Raw genomic sequence first — 15,234 nt, 5'->3', positions numbered from 1 at the left:
GCTCCACCAAGCTCAGAGGAGTTAGTTGAGCACAAAGACCTTGAGCATCGTAGAAGCACGGGTGCTTGCTGAGAGCCAGGGTGCATTTCGGGAGCAGGAGGACGTGCGTTCTCAGTGTCCAGCATCACTCTGGAGCAGGAGGTTTAGTTAGAGGGGGGAGCAGAGCTCCCTGGGGAGCGCGGGGCGAAGGGAGCGGGCGCCTGACCCCTGCATCCCGGAAAACAGGCGGCCTCGTTGTGCGGGAAAGGTTGTTTGGTGTGTGGTTATTTGGTTTAGTTTTTCCAAGATAGCTCTGCGCTCTCTTTTCCTGGGATGAAAAAGGAGGTCTTTGCCAAAGCAAACGGTGCCACAGGAGCTAGCCTCTTACGGTGGGGATATCCTCATTAGCCGAGCCTTTCTTTGAGAGCTTCTCCGCCATACATGTGCTCTGCTCCGCCTGGTGACTCTGTAGTTGGCAGGCACGAGGAGTGCGCGTGTGGCAGCCTACATGCACAGTTGGGGATTTTTTTATTGGTTTGTTTTAGTAAGAGCTGAAGTAGGAACACTAAATGTTTTATAAGGACAACGTATCTGGAGAAATGGGTCATTTTTTGAATCTCCGAATGTATATGTGGTCAGCACTTTCCCTAATTTACATGAATTTTATTTTTGCTTCATTCTGTGGTTCAGTCTTATACTGGACTAGTGGCATTTTTGCTTCACTCAACATCTCCGGATTTATTGGAATTAGGATATTTGAACTCCCTGTCTTCTGTTTCTTGTTAACAATTCTGTTTATGAAAGCTGCCAATATTTTATGTATTTTTCCTAAAATGACTGTTTTGCTGCTGGAGTTGGTGCTGTGTAATGGTAATATAAAATATTTTCCAAAGCCTCATATTGAGCAAAGGAAATAGTTATTCAAACAGAGGTTGGGCCATTGTTGGTTTATCCTGAAGTTGATTCTTTTGTGATGTCTTGAGATCTCCAGTGGTGATTTTCTGGGCTTTTTTAATTTGTTTATTTTTGTACCAAGTAGGCAACATTACCTTTCATATGAGTGAATGTGGTGATGGTGCAGATCTCTTCTCTGAGAGAAGAGCTGTCTCAAATCTGATGCTTTTATTTCACCTAGATGTTCGACTCTGGTTTTGAGCAGCCTTTCATTCTGTTACAGTTTTGAGACAGAACTGAAGGATTTTGCTTAATGGAGACATTGCTTAAAATCATCTTGATGTAGCATTTTAAAAGACCCACAAAATCACAGGTGATCACTTAACACTGTAGCTTTTCGAAATGTTTGTATTGCTTCATTGCACATTGTGTTTTGCTTTCTTTATTAATTGTTTATTGCTTTACAGTACAGTGAGCAGGTGTTAAACCTGCTAAAGAAAAATGCTTTTTTTAAATACTATATGTTGGCATATTTGTGAATTATGTGTACAAATACATTTTTATTTCTCTTTCTCAAACCTCCTTTGAAATTCAAGAGATCTTTGGGGTTTTTTTGAGTTGATTTTTTTTTTTTGCGCTGTAGTAGCAGAAGCCCATAGTGTTGTTGCGAGCTTTGTCCTTATTTCACAGATGCACTGGGAATTGTTTTTAATCTCCTTTCTGCTTTCCCATTACAGATGGTGATGACGACCCACAACTCTCCTGGGTGGCTTCATCTCCCTCCAGCAAAGATGTTGCATCACCCACTCAGATGATAGGAGATGGGTGTGATCTCGGCATCGGGGAGGAGGAAGGGGGGACTGGCCTGCCGTATCCCTGTCAGTTTTGTGATAAGTCCTTCATTCGCCTGAGCTACCTTAAAAGGCACGAGCAGATCCACAGTGACAAACTACCTTTCAAATGCACCTACTGTAGCCGGCTTTTTAAGCACAAGAGAAGTAGGGATCGCCACATAAAGCTTCACACAGGGGATAAGAAGTACCATTGCCATGAATGCGAGGCTGCGTTCTCTCGCAGCGACCACCTCAAAATTCACCTGAAAACCCACAGCTCCAGCAAACCATTCAAGTGTACTGTGTGTAAACGCGGGTTTTCATCTACCAGCTCATTGCAGAGTCACATGCAAGCTCATAAAAAGAACAAGGAACATATGGCAAAGACTGAGAAAGAGGTGAAGAAGGATGATTTTATGTGTGATTACTGTGAAGAGACATTCAGTCAGACTGAAGATTTGGAGAAGCACGTAATGACACGCCACCCACAGCTTTCCGAGAAGGCAGATTTGCAGTGTATTCATTGCCCCGAAGTATTTGCAGACGAAAACTCGCTGCTCTCACACATTCATCAAGCCCATGCCAACAAAAAACACAAGTGCCCTATGTGCCCGGAGCAATTTTCTTCAGTGGAGGAAGTCTATTGCCACTTGGACAGCCACAGACAACCTGACTCCAGCAATCACAGCATCAGCCCTGACCCAGTCTTGGGGAGCGTGGCGTCCATGAGCAGCGCAACGCCGGACTCCAGCGCGTCGGTGGAAAGAGGTTCCACCCCAGATTCGACCTTAAAGCCTTTGAGAGGACAAAAGAAAATCAGGTCTGTGGACAGAGAGGAAGGCCAGAACTGGTCTAAAGTTACTTACAGCTGCCCGTACTGCTCGAAGCGCGACTTCAACAGCCTTGCTGTTCTGGAGATCCACCTGAAGACGATTCACGCAGACAAACCTCAGCAAAGCCACACGTGCCAGATCTGCCTTGATTCCATGCCTACACTGTACAACTTGAATGAACATGTGAGAAAGGTGCACAAAAACCATGCCTATCCCATGATGCAGTTTAGCAACATTTCTGCCTTTCACTGTAACTACTGCCCAGAGATGTTTGCAGATATCAATAGCTTACAAGAACACATCCGTATTACTCACTGTGGCCCAAATGCTACCCCTCAAGATGGCAACAACGCTTTCTTCTGTAACCAGTGCTCCATGGGCTTTCTGACCGAAGCAACCTTGACTGAGCATATTCAGCAGACTCACTGCAATGTAGGAAATTCAAAATTGGATTCCCCTGTCATTCAGCCAACACAGTCTTTTATGGAAGTTTATTCATGCCCTTATTGCACAAACTCCCCCATTTTTGGCTCCATCCTGAAGCTTACAAAGCATATTAAAGAAAACCACAAGAACATTCCTCTGGCACACAATAAGAAGTCAAAAGCAGAGCAGAGTCCAGTTTCTTCTGATGTTGAAGTCTCTTCCCCTAAAAGGCAACGGCTTTCTGCTAGCGTAAACTCAGTGTCTAATGGTGAATACCCATGTAATCAGTGTGATCTAAAGTTCTCAAATTTTGAAAGTTTTCAAACCCATTTAAAGTTGCATTTGGAGTTGCTGTTGAGGAAACAGTCTTGCCCTCAGTGTAAAGAAGACTTTGATTCCCAGGAGTCTCTTCTGCAACATCTCACCGTACATTACATGACAACTTCGACTCATTATGTATGTGAGAGCTGTGACAAACAGTTTTCTTCGGTGGATGATTTGCAGAAGCATTTGTTGGACATGCATACTTTTGTGTTGTATCACTGCACCCTTTGCCAAGAAGTTTTTGATTCCAAGGTATCTATCCAAGTGCATCTGGCAGTCAAGCATAGCAATGAAAAGAAGATGTATCGTTGCACAGCCTGTAACTGGGATTTTAGGAAGGAGGTGGATCTCCAGATCCATGTGAAGCATAGTCACTTGGGGAATCCGTCAAAGTCTCACAAATGCATCTTCTGTGGTGAGACCTTTAGCACAGAGGTAGAACTGCAGTGCCACATCACAACCCACAGCAAAAAATACAATTGCAAGTTTTGCAGCAAAGCTTTTCATGCCATCATCTTGCTTGAAAAGCACTTGCGGGAAAAACATTGTGTTTTTGATGCTAGCGCTGAGAACGGTACAGCTAATGGCATGACCCCAACAAATAAGAAGACAGAAGGGGCAGATATCCAGAACATGTTAATGAAGAATCCAGATACTTCCAACAGTCATGAAGCCAGTGAGGATGATGTAGATGCTTCTGAGCCCATGTACGGCTGTGACATTTGTGGGGCTGCCTACACTATGGAGGTCCTCTTGCAGAACCATCGTTTGAGAGATCATAACATCAGGCCTGGAGAGGATGATTGTTCTAGGAAGAAAGCAGAATTCATCAAAGGTAGCCACAAGTGTAATATCTGCTCAAGGACCTTTTTCTCAGAAAATGGCCTGAGAGAGCACATGCAGACCCATCGAGGCCCAGCTAAGCACTACATGTGCCCCATCTGTGGGGAACGCTTCCCATCACTCCTGACCCTAACGGAGCACAAAGTCACTCACAGCAAGAGCTTGGATACAGGGACATGTCGGATCTGCAAAATGCCACTGCAGAGTGAGGAAGAATTTATCGAGCACTGCCAGATGCATCCAGATCTCAGAAACTCCCTCACCGGGTTTCGCTGTGTTGTCTGCATGCAGACAGTCACCTCTACCCTTGAGCTGAAAATTCACGGGACGTTCCATATGCAGAAATTGGCAGGAAACTCTGCAACCTCGTCGCCCAACGGCCAGGCCTTGCAAAAACTCTACAAGTGTGCATTGTGCTTGAAGGAGTTCCGGAATAAGCAGGACTTGGTAAAGTTGGATGTGAACGGCCTTCCCTATGGCCTGTGTGCTGGATGCATGACCAGGAGCACCAATGGACAGTCTTCGGGCTTGACTCCACAGGAGGTGAACGAGAGACCGTGTGGCAGTCTGAGGTGTCCAGAGTGTAGTGTCAAATTTGAAAGTGCTGAAGACCTAGAGAGCCACATTCAGGTAGACCACCGAGACCTGACGCCTGAGACTAGTGGTCAAAGGAAAGGTACCCAGACATCCCCTGTTCCCAGAGTAAGTACAGCTGAACTTTAAAATGTCTGAGGGATAAAATATAGACCTTCAATGTGACTAAGAACTGATCTGATGTTATTTTTTTTTTAAACTGTCGCTTTATAAAATCACTTGTGCTACTAAAAAACCCAACAAAACAGGAGGAAAGGTAGAGTAACGCACATACATAGAAAAATTAGATGTTGCTCAGCCTAGCAGGGTCCTTGATTCCTAGTGGCAGCGCATCAGATTTTTTATCATAAAACTGCCCTAGATTTACCAACAGAGAGCTGAGACGCTTGAATGGTGGGGATGGAGTTTGTCCATGAATTCTGATGCTACTGAACCGGCAGATCTGGAAAAACTGGGCTATTTCCCTCAAAAAAAGGAGATGCTGAGTACCCAAAACAAAAAAAAACCTGATCTGTCATACTTGAGGAATGAGATTATTTCTTACCAGGGAACTAAACATGAGCAGGAGGATAAAGGGACTTCTAAGGAAAAATGTAGTGAATTCCACCCTACCCCTCAGATTCTCACCTAAAACAAATTTCGCTGCTAAAGAGCTTGTCCTTATGAATGTCTGTCGGAGTGAACATTGTGAGGCTACTTGGATGTCTGTGTGCATAGGTGTGTGCTTGTGCATGTGTGTGCGCATGATTTTAAAAGGATTTGCTTCATGGCCCTCCTGTAAGATACGTAGTTTTCTTTTAGTGAATCGGGAAATTGTTGTCTAATGGGGGTTACATGTAAGTGTGTTCTCCTTTAATGTTTGCGGATAGCGTGCTTTCCCATTTCTTAGCTTACAAGGTACTTGGGAACATGCAGATCCAAGTAAGGTTTCAGAAGCCTACTCAGGAGATTAATATCATTTGCAGTTTATAGTCTTTAAAAATTATTTGTTGACGTTTTGGTTCAAGAATGGGCCAAGTCAGTCCTTCCTCTGTCAGGAACAGATGGAATGAGAAGTAGATTTTGGAAATCTTCTCGGGAGACCAACGGCAGACACATCTGAGTATTGATATCATCTGACATTTTTAATTAAACATGATGGGGTGAGATTTTCAAAAGTATCTAAGGAAATTAGGCACCCAACTCCTAATGAATAATTCCAGCTGTAGATGCCTGTTTATGTCAATCTGCTAATTAAAGCACCCACAAACACATCTTACTACAGTAAAAGAACCTGAAAGTACCATTCAACTAGAACACCAGAGGCTCAGTAAGAGAAGACCCTACGTACATCCTGAGGACGCAGACTGAGATGCCTCTATCAGAGCTGGTGCAGGCCGTGTCCCCGGTGGGACTTCTTAGCTCTGGCTCAGCACCAGGGCCTGTGGGGCAGCAGCATCCGGCCAAACTGGGCTGTGTGCGGCCAGCTTGGAGCATGGCACTGCCAGCCCCGGCACCTGCTGGCCTCAATGCCCCATTGCAGGCATCTGAGCGAATCCCACAAAAAGTTTAATGTCTTTTTTTTTTTTTCTTTTTTAGTAAAACAACTGGATATTGTTCCCTCTGGGTGCAGTGAATGTGTGACTAAGACTCCAGGCACACACACCTAATTCTGCAGAAGAAAGAGGAATGGAAATATCCCTCCTTCAGTGTGTTACCTTTTGAGAGTTCAGCTGGGGCTCTGGCTAGGTCATTCTTCTTCCTCCTTCTCAGGCCTTTGTTTCCTTCTAAATTCTTTAAAACACCTCTGTTCTCTTAGGTAGGACTAATTCTTACTTCATATGGCTGTGCCTATAGCATGAAGTATTACCTTTTCTTTCCTATCGACTATCAGAAGCAGAATACATTGCCATTTTGTGCTCTTATTTCTTGCTTTAACTCTTTCTTTTCAGTGACAACTTCCATACTTGCTCTCTCAGGGGAGAGTTCTAAGTTCTTCAATAAGGCAAATGCTTTGAATTTCATCCCATGAGGAAAGGTCTTAGTTCCTTTGTAGAAGATAATGAAAAATCACCATTTGTGATGATGGCAAATGGTACCTTCCACAGGTGTCTATGGCGTGCACATATGCTAATATCGGAGACCTTTATGGTGTGCATCTCAGGAGTAGACATATTGTTGTTAGGAAAAATTCAGTATCTTACCCTTCATTATAGGTATAAGACCTGAATTCTGATACCAGTTCATGTGGAAACTACTGGTGTTTCACTCAGGTTTCTCAAGGCAACCAGTGCCCTTTGTGTCTGCCTAGCACAGGGGTTTTCAAAGAAATACACTGTCTTTTAAATGGTGATAAATCTCTGTATTTCAAGAATAACGTTTACTTAACTTCACTGGCTTCATAGCAAAGCTAAGCAAGTTGAACACAATCTCTCTTGTCATCTCATTAGCATGCTCCGCACAGGTAAAATACCATTTTACTGGAGCAATCTTAAGTGCACAATGCACATAGAGTAATCTGCAGATGTCCAGAGAAGAGCTGCTTCTCTCCAGTTCTTGAGCACTTCTACATTTCTTTTTTAAACACCTTATTGATTTTTCTTTCTTAAACAGAAACGCAGTTGAAGATTAGGACAAAGTACAGTCAGAGAGAAAATATAGGGAGATTAGATTTTGAGTAGTGGGTATGTATTTCAGAGTAAATAAGAATAAGCAGAATGAAATCCAGGCAAATGGAAAAGATGATGATGACATACAAAATCCGTAACTTCTTTCAGTGTCAGAAATCTCTCCACCAGCAGTTATACTTCTTGAATTGAAGAATTGAGTGTGGAAGTCTAAAGGAATTTCAGAAAAAAACTTAAATGAAGACTTAACCCCAAAGTGAAAGAAAGGAAGAAAATAAATATTAGCTCTTGATGAATAAAAATGAAAATATTTGGGAAGAAAAAAAAATAGAGCAGGAGAAAAAGAACAATTCCTTTTTACTGTATGTATTTAAGTGTGTTTATATATGCACATGGATATCGCACAACGAAGGGCATATGAATATTTTGTTATATTTTGTTTGGGCTTTTTACTATGGAATTTTTGGAGGTTTTGTTCTGAAAATCAGTTGGAGACAGCTAGATGAGGATCAAAAAGCACTCAGAATTGCTTCGCAGTTTTGGGCTTTGGCTTTTTTATCCATAAGAATGAAAGAAAGCACATAACTCTTGAAAATGCTTCTGTCCTCCTCACTTACATTTTAGTATGGCAAACCACCAGGAAGAAATATCCGTGAATTGATCACCTTCGTTTCTAGGACATCTAACTAGGATCCAGTCATAATGGTCAACAACGACAGATTTCCAGACGGACCAAGTTTTTGCCTTGTGTACTTGGCAACATCTGCATTGGAGGATTTGTTATTAGGGGATTTTAAGTCAAGTCAATGGTCTTCTGTAAGGAACATCACTAGGAGGAATAAATAAAATACTACCTTAGTAGTAAAAGATTGCTCTAACATCAATTTGTGTTTGACTCTTAAGAGTTTTACATGAGCTATTCTGTTTGGATAGGACTAAAATTTTTCTTTTAGATGAGCATCACAAGTGGAGGTACCATTCCAGTATCTGGCACATGTATAGCTCAAGATCTTTTTTTATTCTATTATGATCACATCAGAGGTAATGCTTTCATGTTTTTCTGGACATATTTCTGTGTGTAGGAGCTTCGGTTTTGAATACATTTTCTTAATTCCTTTTAACATGTCTTCTAGAAGAATGTGCATGTCTTGAGAAACGTGACTAGTTGTTTAGTATTGAGATTTCTCATTGGCCCTTTTAATACTGGAAACAGTCACGTTTCAAGCTGCTCTTTCTCTTACACAGATTTATCCTTATTTTGTACCATAGTTATCAGGAACAATGCTTGTTTAACATTGACAATGGCAAATGCTTAGACTTCAATTGAATTTTCATCATGAATGGCGCTACTATTTTTAGCCCACCTAGGCTATTTGGACTGAAGCAGCAAAGTTGGAAGAATGAACCCTATTGTGCTCCTTTACTCAGTTCCTTTTCTCCTGCACACTTTCTTGGACTCAATTCCTTCTCTTTGTTCTCCCCCACACCCCTTCTCTTCCCTTGTAAATCCACTTGAATGGAGGAATATTTTCTTTGTAGAACAGGAAACCATTTCCAGATTTAAAGGAGGACAGTCTGGAAAACCCATGGGAACAATAGTTACTTCAGAAAAGAAACCAGAACCCTCTGTTGTTATTACTACTATTTTGTGCCAAGATTAGAATTAAATATCTTGACTTAATGGAGATTGAGCTTTCAGCTGAAGGCCTGCCCATGTGGTCTCTTATGTCACCTAGATGCTATCACCTAGACTCTGGTAGCTCCTCAGAGTCTGGGCACCTTTGTTACCACTTGTGAAGACAAAACTTTAAAAAGAGATATCTGACCCCTTAATAATGTTCGTGAAGCCGTGATGCCACAAAAATGGTAGCACAAGATCATATTTGGTACCACAAATAACACAACCTTGTATTAAAACTAGTGCTCCCCATTTACTGAGAACGCAAGTCTGGTTTTGTGACATTCTTTTAAAGAGAATTATTAATGAGCAAAAAAATCAGCTCTTCCATCTCTTGCGTATACATTTGGGTGCTAATGTAGCTATAGTGATTTCTTGGCCTGTATGAGGCTGTTTATTAACCTCAGTCCATATCAAGCGGAGTACCCTATCACAGGAACCATCGCCTCAGTTAAGCTGCTCTTTTGCATGCACGTGTCTCAGCTGAGGCTGAAGGTCATACTCTGAGGAAGTCTGAAATCTGCCGTCTTCTCTGAGGAGTGGTCATGCCAAGCAGAGTGTTTTATAAGTTTGTGAAATGGTGTGGAGGAGTTCGCACTGGGTTTGTGGATAAACAAAGACATCCTGTCTCCAGATCTGTTAGTAAGTAGCTTTCAGAAGCACCGAAATCAATTAAAAAAAATGATTCATTTGTCTGTGTGTAATATAACTTTAAAGGTTTGAAATAGAGTTGAGCTGAAATACTGTCCTTTTTAACTAGTTACTTAGGGAACCCTCATAACAGAGATAAGTGTTGAACAAGGCACAGAACTTAGTCAGCTTTGAAGTTTTAAAGAAGAGGAAGGTTTCGAGTTTTAAATGTAACCACATGAATCATTCTCCGCCCAATCCCATTTTTCTGTTCCAAGGCTTTCTGTGTTTTGTTTTGCTTTGTTTTTAAAGTTAGGAACCCCCAGCATGTGTGTGCCAGTGCGTTTGAGAGGACATGTGTACGTATGTGTGCTGTGCTTGTCTGCTGGAACAGATTCCCAAGAGAGTGCTGCAGAAATCCAGCTGCTTTTCCATTAACAGCCTTGATTTCCAAATGGACTCCAGGAGGATACTTTCTTGGGCTGCCTAGGGATAACTAGCCAATCCAAACTATTTCCTTTTGTATGGTTGGTTGTGTCAGGTTTTGGCCAATGGAGTATAGCCTTCTTCCTATTATCGTGTTAATCACCCATTGTTATTTTAGCCTAGAAAGCCCTGCCTATGTGCAACACATACTGCGTACAGAATTCATGGAATACGCACAACATCCATAGACTGGTGCATTTGTTATTATGGTATTACAGCATGTTCATTAACCTCCAGCAGGCTAACTTGTTGCCATTGATGACATGGAAAGTAGTTAAGAAGCTCTTGGCAGCACCTAATTTGTTCTTTCCTCAGCAGGTGCTTGAGGAAATTGGATCCCATGCGCAGAGGGGGTGACAGCAACTCCTCTGTTTAACTCAAAACTTCTGACTTATTACAGCCATCCTAAAAATGGGATTCTATACCTAGGTGTGGGGTGGAGGCTGTAAGACAAATTAATGTGCATCTGAAAGTGTACAAAAATTACCTGCAAAATATGCTGCTTCAAAAAAGTGAAGAGGGTGTTGTCTGCTGAATTGGGTTTCTCAATGCTAATGGCTTGGGGTTCTCATCCATTCCTCTGCTAACTGAGCTTGTGGCCAGCGCATGGAGATTTCATGTACCTTCTGCTGCCATCCACTCTAGCTGTAAGGATACGGACCGCATGCTCTGCTCATGCCTGGTGGCAAGTGTCGCAGGATGAGTTATTCTGTAGAAAGAAGCAGGCACAAAAGGCCCAATTTTTCTAAATTGCATGTCAAAAGATGTCTATTTAGATAGCGTATTCCCATGCAGTAAATGAGCGTGCACGTTAGACCAAAGCACCGTACTCCTGCTTTGGGAAATAAGATATTATGCAAGTGTACAAAAGCTTAGCATTCGTGTTTTGGGGTGACCGTACTCCTGCTTTGGGAAATAAGATATTATGCAAGTGTACAAAAGCTTAGCATTCGTGGTTTGGGTTTTTTTTTTTCCTAACTTGGATGTCTAACTTGTCAACATGCATTTTAATTTCTACAAACGATGCCTTGGATTTTTTCCTGTCATGTTGCACAAGTACATGCACCACTGTCAATCTGAGTGCAAACTCCATTTTCCCTGTTTGAATAAATGGTTTATGTAATTGCCTCTTCACACTGTCTCCTGACTTCTGCAGCTAAGCCTCCCTGGTACGACTTTGAGACGAAGGAAATACACAACAGATTGTGCTAGGAAACAATTCTTTGTGGTAATGCAGTTTTTCCAGGATTTCTGATGGGAGACCATTACAAAATGTATTTTTTCCATTTGTCCTTCACTTCCCCACGTAACTAGAGGTGTTTTGCCTACTGTATTTTGAGTTTAACTAAAGATGGAATTTTTTGAGAAAGTCAATCTTTACCTAAAAGTAGAGGTACCTTTCAATGTCTTTTATTTCAGTCTGCAGGAATTTGTACTGCAATGGGTTAAATGACACGAGCAATCTGATTATGGCTCAAGTACTCAATGAGGTTTCAAGTACTATAATTTGAAATTTTTTAGGGTGATATTAAAAATTCTCCTAAAGCAGGCTGTTAATTAGAGATTGTATTTATGGCCCCAGAAAAGCCCAGCCTAACTTGGTGTCTTGTTGAGGATACATGAGCAGAAAAGGCCTCAGTGGAGGAAAGTTGAAGCACGTAACATGCTATATTCATGATCACACTTGCCTTATGCTACAGTGCAGTTCTCTCTAATCTCTTTTTGGTTATTAAACAGAAAAAGACCTATCAGTGCATCAAGTGCCAGATGACCTTTGAGAATGAGAGAGAGATACAAATCCATGTCGCTAACCATATGATTGGTAAGACATTCTTTAAACTAGGCCACTCATCGGCTGCTTGTTTTTTGCTACTCTTTGAAATTCACTATTCTAATAACTTGTTAATATTCATGCTGTAATTTTTTTTTATCTTTCAAGGAAAATGATTTTGATGTAATGATTCTTCACTTCAAAGCTTTTTAAATATGTGGTTATAAAAGTGTTACTGCTGAGCTTTTTTCCTTATCCTTTTGAGTCCTCATGTAGCATTTTCATTTATATTAAAATCAAACTTTTGACAGTATCTTCCATTTGATAGCATAAATTTCTCTCTATCCATGTAAAAAGTACTTGCTAGTTGTCAACCACTTAGGAGCAATTATGTTTCAATTTTGTATGTCATGACATTGAATAGATTTAACTGCTAGCATTTTCCCAGCTAAGTGTGGTGAATTCCTGAGGAACACTGTCAAAACAAAACACTTACAGAGTTATTTCAGTGAGGTTTTTTTCTTCTTTTTCCAACAATTCTGGACTTCAGAAAGTTCAACTTTTCAGACATACAAGTGTTTTGAAAATCAGTGTTTGCTGCCTTCTACTATAGTCCTGTCACAAGAGTTTGTAGTAAGGTGTTATTGTAATCTGATGGGTTGTATTTCTGCTGCAGCTGTATGATTGCTTTTCTGATGAACGCAAAGAAATGTTTTTCCTGTCTGTACAGATGTTATAAATATATGTGTTGGCCCAAGAGGTCAGTTTATTTTCATGCATAGACCACAAAGGAGTTACTTACACATGCCACTGTAGGCATATGTTGGATGAGATCCTTCAAGGACCCTACAGGGCACTCTGTGTGTCTCATATGTTCACATGCAGCATTTATCTCCCATAAGCATAATGGTTTTCCTTCAACAATTTTACATTTAGGAAACTATTTTTCTGTCGATGCATGTGTGTAGCTCCTATTAACTTTGAAGTGAATTATGCATAAACACCAGAGAGAGAGAAATACGGACTGACACAGTCTTTGCACCCCCACCCCCAAATGAAAAATATACATGTCAGTCACAATAATTTTCATCCAAGAGCCAGGCAGGAGTTTGAAGTCAATGTCAAGCAGGTTGAGATGAAGATATCTAAAAATGTTTGCTTTTGTAGCAGGTGCTAATGTAATCTCTTGTTTGCAAGCTTGAAGAGTGAGATCCTTGTTAATTGGACCATAGTGATTTCATGAAGCTCCCCCCTAGATTTTTTTTTTAAGAAGTCTGAAAGAAAGAAGTCCTTAGGCAAGCTTAGCGCTTGTTTCAACTGAATTTGTGGTCCAGTAGCTAATAAATGATTTTTAAATACAAGGGTCATGAAGTGCTGAGTTAAGGTTCTACTTGATTCAAGAGAGGAATTCTTTTTCCTTTTGGAAGGATGTAATCTCTTCATTTTGCAGTAACTGATGTGTGAAGTTTATCTATGTATATCCCCAAATTAGTGCTGTCTGGAATAGTACATGATTACATATGACATTGCAAGGTTCACTATTAGTGCTATTGGAAAACAACAGTGGCAGAAGACATAGGAGGCTGAGAAAAGTGTGGTGCTGCTGTTTGTGAAAACTGTACCTATTGTTTCCTTGAAGCTGTACATAAGTTATTCTACGTATTTGGAAGAACTCTATATAAATATAGAGGTGCATATGGACTCAGTTCTGTACACCTAGAACATTGTAAATACCAGGACATGGTAAGAAAGTGTGTGATTATTCCATTGTGGTGTCATGTCTTTGTGTCGCTTTGCTGAGATACGGAGTGAGAACATTCATTGACTTCAAGTCATCACTTTTTTTGATGGTGCAGTTTAGGAAGGAGTGAAGTATAGAAACCTTTAATATGGAGCCAAGCTTCCTCCCACTGTAGGCATCTCGATTCACAAGGCCCTTGGGCCCCCTGTCCTTCAGGACTGCTTCTGAAAAGATGTTGCCAGTGAGTCTGCTGTTGGTATTTGTCCTTTACTGGGGAATACTGGAGGGGAAAGGAGAGGCTAGATGCCACCGTTTCTCCAGCGATAAATGCTGTGCAGATTTTTGGTGTTAATTTGCTTAGTGCTGCGTAATAGTAAGGAGAGTGATGGATTGCCTCTCGAGCTTGCTCCTATGCCCTTGGTTCAAAGCCTGAGGGCCTTGATGTCTTACTCAGGCCATAGGAGAGACGGGCACCTGGCTCCTTACTGCTCAGGCTGGTTTATCGCTTATAAAATAAGGGGTGCAAGAGTTTCCCTTCTTTGTGTCAGACCAAGTCTAGCCAGATGGGCAGCGAGAGAAAGAAGCTAATATAGCTGTTTCTGTAGCCCAGGTCTGTGTCACAGGGGTTATTAATGTCATTGTTGTCAACTTAAGATCTACAGATGAGAATTTGTTTGTGTTGGGGGCACTGAGATCCCAGGGTAAACATACGGGTGTTTGAGGGGCGGGGAGGGAGCTTGCCCTCAGACCGTGTCTCCTCAGGAGCTTGGGGTTGGACTCATCTCAATGAACTTGTCTCTGTCTAAAATTAAGGTGTCTGGTTTAATATAGTCATTGAGATGCTGTCTGGGGAAAATGAATGATTGATACCAATCTAAGATAAGAGTTTGAGTAGGATAAGCATTTCCAGGGAGAGATTTTTATCTCTCTTTTGAATTTGAAGTGAGCCAAGACAATGAAGTTAGCCTTGACATGTAATTTTTAGGTAAAAAAAACCCTTGGCTTTGATAATCCAAGACCTCTCAGCAGCACTTTCTTATACTTTGAGAAACACAAAATCAATAGTTGAGATATCCTAAGCACTTGCTTACAGTTTTATGCTGTTCAACTGGCTGTCAACAAAGGAATTCCTGCTTTGTAGCAGCGACACCTCTTAAGTATCAGTGTCCGTAATGTGATTAAAGAATTCAATTATTTCTTACATCATAGTCTTAAAAAGTGCATCCAGTTAAGTTGGCTGTGCCTCCCTCTTCAACCTCTCAGCTCCTCAGTCTGGAGTTGGAGGCCCTGCTCATAATTCATGGAGGTAGGGGGGTTATTTTTTTCAAAGCAGTATGCAGGGAATTTCCAGTGCTACTCCCACACACCTCTTTGAAAAATTACCCTTCTGCACTCTAGCCCTTCATATCCTGTGCACAAACACAGAGGCACATTGGGTCCTGCGCAGGGTCCCTGGGGAAGGAGCAGGCTGGAGACATCCCCAGAGGAGGTAAATGGTCAATGTTTTGTTTCATTTTACTTTGGGGCCTGTAGGAGGGCTGTAAGCAGCAGAACAGACCTCCTCAGCCAGGAACTATCTGTTTAGAAATGTTTTCA

General features: G+C 41.5%; 1 protein-coding gene across 1 annotated transcript; it reads left to right on the top strand.

Moving 5' to 3' along the window:
• Nucleotides 1–1,605: 1,605 nt before the first annotated feature.
• ZNF423 (zinc finger protein 423) lies at nucleotides 1,606–11,948 on the top strand (the record flags this gene model as incomplete). The annotated part of the gene is made up of 2 exons (XM_009709406.1): nucleotides 1,606–4,834; nucleotides 11,864–11,948. Coding segments are annotated over exons 1-2 (3,235 nt in total), but the record flags the coding sequence as incomplete, so codon positions are not given.
• Between the last annotated feature and the right edge of the window lie 3,286 nt (nucleotides 11,949–15,234).

Source organism: Cariama cristata, unplaced genomic scaffold (assembly GCF_000690535.1).
Source record: "Cariama cristata isolate BGI_N322 unplaced genomic scaffold, ASM69053v1 scaffold39441, whole genome shotgun sequence".
Lineage (NCBI taxonomy): Eukaryota > Metazoa > Chordata > Aves > Cariamiformes > Cariamidae > Cariama > Cariama cristata.
Note: the sequence above shows the minus strand (reverse complement) of the source record. Positions and strands in the feature narration are given on the sequence as shown.